This window comes from Myotis yumanensis, unplaced genomic scaffold (genome assembly GCF_028538775.1).
Source record: "Myotis yumanensis isolate MYYU_CA2020_CCGP unplaced genomic scaffold, mMyoYum1.0.hap1 SCAF_24, whole genome shotgun sequence".
NCBI lineage: Eukaryota > Metazoa > Chordata > Mammalia > Chiroptera > Vespertilionidae > Myotis > Myotis yumanensis.
In genome coordinates this window covers 10,393,265-10,398,095 of record NW_027223775.1, presented here as the reverse complement: position 1 = coordinate 10,398,095, position 4,831 = coordinate 10,393,265, and the positions used below count along the sequence as shown (strand labels likewise).

General features: G+C 54.1%; 1 protein-coding gene across 1 annotated transcript; it reads left to right on the top strand.

The window, feature by feature from the left end:
- Nucleotides 1-445: 445 nt before the first annotated feature.
- Nucleotides 446-3,523, top strand: LOC139000522 (leucine-rich repeat-containing protein 57-like). Its single transcript, XM_070402673.1, has 4 exons — nt 446-593; nt 1,294-1,688; nt 2,712-2,716; nt 3,400-3,523. The coding sequence occupies exons 1-4, from the start codon at nt 446-448 to the stop codon at nt 3,521-3,523; spliced, it is 672 nt and encodes a 223-aa protein (XP_070258774.1).
- Nucleotides 3,524-4,831: the final 1,308 nt, after the last annotated feature.

Genomic DNA, 4,831 nt, shown 5'->3' with positions numbered 1-4,831 from the left:
TTCAGTCCACAGGCTGACGCTCTAGCCACTGAGCCACACCGGCCGGGGCTCCATTAACAGCCTTGATGGATGGCCATGTTGTTATGTTTTAAAATCGTGCTCATCCTGTTGGTCAGTGACCCCAGCGGGCATTTCCCCTCAAGGGACGTCACCGGCTGCTTGGCCTCAGGTGGGACCCAGACACGCACATCCGCAGGTGGGCACAGGTCCTAGGCCTTCATCTCCAGAGTCCGAGCTGTGAGCCGAGAGGCAGGCAGGAGGCGGGGAAGTCTGACCCTCTCTCTGTAGGTGCCTACTGGTGTCTGTGTGGCCAGGGGAACAGCTGCTCGAGACCCACAGCCCGGTGCCCGGCTGCCTCTTCCTCTCTTTCTTCCTTAACCACCTTGGGCCGGACCCCAAGATTCAAAAAAAAATCTACAGGAGGGACCCGAACTGCCGTGTTGCCATGGGAAACGCTTCTCTCGGGGGCCATCTGGTCACCACGCAGAAGAACGGAGCCATAGAGGGCCAGGGGCTGAGCGAGTTCCCGCTAGACCTGCAGAAGGTGTCAGGGTGCCTCCGGGCCATCGATGTGTCCAACAACCAGATGGAGAGCCTCCCGCGGAGGTAGGAGTCTCCGTGGACAAACACCATCAGAGGAATAGATGATAGGTGATAGGGATGGATTGATGGATAGATGATTGATAGATGATGGATAGATGATATAGGTGGATGGATGATATGGTTGGAAGGATGGATAGGTGGGAGGGTCAATGGGTGGATGGATGGATAGGTGGGAGGGTCAATGGGTGGATGGATGGATAGGTGGGAGGGTCAATGGGTGGATGGATGGATAGGTGGGAGGGTCAATGGGTGGATGGATGGATAGGTGGGAGGGTCAATGGGTGGATGGATGGATAGGTGGGAGGGTCAATGGGTGGATGGATGGATAGGTGGGAGGGTCAATGGGTGGATGGATGGATAGGTGGGAGGGTCAATGGGTGGATGGATGGATAGGTGGGAGGGTCAATGGGTGGATGGATGGATAGGTGGGAGGGTCAATGGGTGGATGGATGGATAGGTAGATGAGCTATGTGGCCTGGCCAGGCTGGAGTCGCTGAGCCTGGGCCTGATCGCCCCTAACTGCTCCACCCTGCCGGCCTGATCGCCCCCAACTGCTTCCCCTGCCGGCCTGATCGTCCCTAACTGCCCTCCCCTGCCGGCCTGATTGCCCCTAACTGCCCTCCCCTGCCGGCCTGGTCGCCCCTAACCGCTGGCCATCCTAACAACCGACTGACCGTCCTCCCCGGCCAGTTGTGCAACCTGAGGCATCTCCAGACCCTGAGCCTCAGCGGCAACCTCCTGAGGGAGTTGCCCTCGGCCTTCGGGCAGCTGTCGGCCCTGAAGTCACTCGGCCTCTCCGGAACCGGCTGCGGGCCCTGCCCCCCCAGCTCTGCTGCCTCCTGCACCTCGAGGAGGTCGATTTCTCCAACAACCAGATCGGGGTGCTGCCTGACTTCGTGGGGGCCCTGCAGGCCGTCGGGCTCAACCTCAGCCAGAACCGGGTAGTTCAGATCTGGGCCAGGGTGGCCCGCTGCCCGCGCCTCGGGGTTATTTCCCTGGAAGGGACCGGCCTGGAGCTGGCCTCGCTGCCCCCCCCCCCCGGCCTCGTCCGGGCCTCCCGGGTGTGCCTGCTGGCCCTGAATACGGCAGGAGATTCTATTTCTTTTCTCTTTTTTAAATATATTTTTATTGATTTCTGAGAGGGAGGGAGGGAGGGAGGGGGAGAAGCATCAGGGATGAGAGAGAAGCAGGGATCAGCTACGTCCTGCGTGTCCTCTGCTGGGGATGGAGCCCGAATCCAGGGCATGTGCCCTTGACCGGATTCGAACCCGGGACCCTTCGGTCCGCAGGTGGAGGCTCTGTCCACTGAGCCACACCGGCCAGGGCTGGTAATTATATTTTATCGGGTCTCTTTCCTTCCCAGAGCTGGCTAAACGGAGCCAGCGGACGTGAAGAATTCTCCGTTTTTGAGTGACGGGTATAGAGCAATGGGCGATGTCCATCTTCCAAATCATCATTCGTTTATTTTTATTTAATTAAATTTTATTTAAATATATTTCTATATATTTCAGAGAGGGAGCAAGAAATAAGAAATATCAATGATGAGAGAGAATCATGGATTGGCTGCCTCCTGCACGCCCTCCAACCGGGAATCGAACCCGTGACCTCCTGGTTTATAGGTTGACGCTCAACCACTGAGCCACACCGGCCGGGCTCATCCTTAGCTCAGTTTTAAGAAATCGGTAGTTCCCTGGCCGGTGTGGCTCAGTGGATAGAGCGTCGGCCTGTGGACTCAAAGGTCCCAGGTTCGAATCCCGGTCAAGGGCATGGACCTGGGTTGCGGGCACATCCCCAGTGGGGGGCGTGCAGGAGGCGGCTGATCGATGTTTCTCTCTCATCGATGTTTCTGACTCTCTATCCCTCTCCCTTCCTCTCCGTAAAAAATCAATAAAATATATTAAAAAAAAAAAGATACCAGGCTTTTAATACTTATGATTAATAATCAAGATTTCCCCGGGGCTCTGCTAGACATACTGTCTTCTCTCTGGTCACCCCTTCCCTGTCCTTGTATTGTATGTAGAACTCTACCCAGCCAATGAGCCTTCAAGAAGCTATTCCGTTATTTTAAAACCACCCGTGTTCATCGCCTTTATTCTCTGATCTTGCAGATCCTGTACGTGGAATTAATCTCTAGGCGAATCTTGCAGAATCTTGCAAATGTATTTGATTGAAATATATTTCAATCAAATAATAAGAATATATTTAAATCAAATAATAAGAATTTTTTTTAATACATTTTATTGATTTTTTTACAGAGAGGAAGGGAGAGGGATAGAGAGTCAGAAACATCGATGAGAGAGAAACATCGATCAGCTGCCTCCTGCATACCCCCCACTGGGGATGTGCCCGCAACCCAGGTACGTGCCCTTGGCTGGATTCGAACCCGGGACCCTTCAGTCCGCAGGCCGACGCTCTACCCACTGAGCCACACCGGTCAGGGCTAAATAAGAATTTTTAAGGAAAAAAAAAAACACAAATAAATGGTGCTCATCATTGATTTTTTTTTTTTTTTTTTCCCATCGCAAAAGCATTCTCTCCTCTGTATGTGTTGACGGAGGGTCGTGTTTCTCAGGCTGAGGCATCAAATTAAAAAGGGTTTTCGGGTCGAAAAAGTAAAGTTTTGGTCCACGGCCGGGGCAGCTTTTCCTGGTGCACAAGTTGGTCGGGAAGCAAATGGTTAGAGACGGGAGGGGTTCGGGAACCGAGGTCCGCGTGTCCGGTTCTGTTCTCGCCTCCAGATTATCTTTCCATGAGGCCGGGCTTTCGAGACGAACCAGCGTTTCTTGGCTCCTGCAGGTCACCCTCTGCTTCTGCTCTAATGAAACATTCACGACGGAAACTGCCCTTCAGAGCCACGGCCACGCGGCTCCTCGCCCTGGCCCTCGTCCCCAACCCCCGGCTCCGGGAGCCGGTAGATTGACCTGACAGCTGGGGGGCTTTTCGTTTATTTATTTATTAAAAAATATATTTTATTGATTTTTTTTGCAGAGAGGAAGGGAGAGGTAGAGAGTTAGAAACATCGATGAGAGAGAAACATCGATCAGCTGCCTCCTGCACGCCCCCCACAGGGGATGTGCCCGCAACCCAGGTCCATGCCCTTGGCCGGATTCGAACCCAGGACCCTTGAGTCCGCAGGCCGACGCTCTAGCCACTGAGCCACACCGGCCAGGGCATCTGGGTCTATTTTTGATCATCGCTCTATTTGCTGCATTAGATCCCATCTATGAGTGAGATCCTGGGATATTTATGTTTCTCTGACCGGCTTATGTCACCCAGCATCATGCTCTCCAGGCCCCTCCGCGCTGTTGCCAATGGCTGGAGTCCTTCCTTTTTCAGGGCTGCGTACTATTCCATGGTGTAGATGTACCTCAGTTGCTTTTTTATTTTTTTAAAATATATTTTATTGATTTCTTACAGAGAGGAAGGGAGAGAGATAGTTAGAAACATCCATCAGCCGCCTCCTGCACACCCCCCACTGGGGATGTGCCCGCAACCCAGGTCCATGCCCTAGGCCGGATTCGAACTCGGGACCCTTGAGTCCGCAGGCCGACGCTCTACCCACTGAGCCACACCGGCCAGGGCATCTGGGTCTATTTTTGATCATCGCTCTATTTGCTGCATTAGATCCCATCTCTGAGTGAGATCCTGGGATATTTATGTTTCTCTGACCGGCTTATGTCACCCAGCATCATGCTCTCCAGGCCCCTCCACGCTGTTGTCAATGGCTGAAGTCCTTCCTTTTTCAGGGCTGCGTAGTATTCCACGGTGTAGATGTACCACAGTTGCTTTTTTTTAAAAATCCGCTCGTCTGCTCACGGGCACGGAGTCTCCTGCTTTTGAGCCGTGTTTTCCGACAGGAGCTGCTGCTTCACCAACGCCACCCCTTGCTCGTTAAGTCTGTGCTCGGCCGGCGGTGCCAGGGCAGCCGGAGAAACACCGAACCTTGTGCGTTCGGGGAACTGGCCTTGGGTTTCTGTGCAGGTGGGGGCAGGTGGGCTTCCGGGCAGGTGGGGGCAGGGGGGCTTCCGGGCAGGTGGGGGTAGGGGGGCTCCCGGGCATCTATCTATCTTGCATTTGATGGACCAGTCACTTCACCACCATCCTCTTTGCAGATGCCGCTTGGGGACTCTCTGATGAGCTGCAGCTCATTTGCAAAAAAAAAATAAAGCAAATGCAGCTCCCTGGTAGGCTGGGGCAGGTGGGCTTCCGGGCAGGTGGGGGCAGGTGG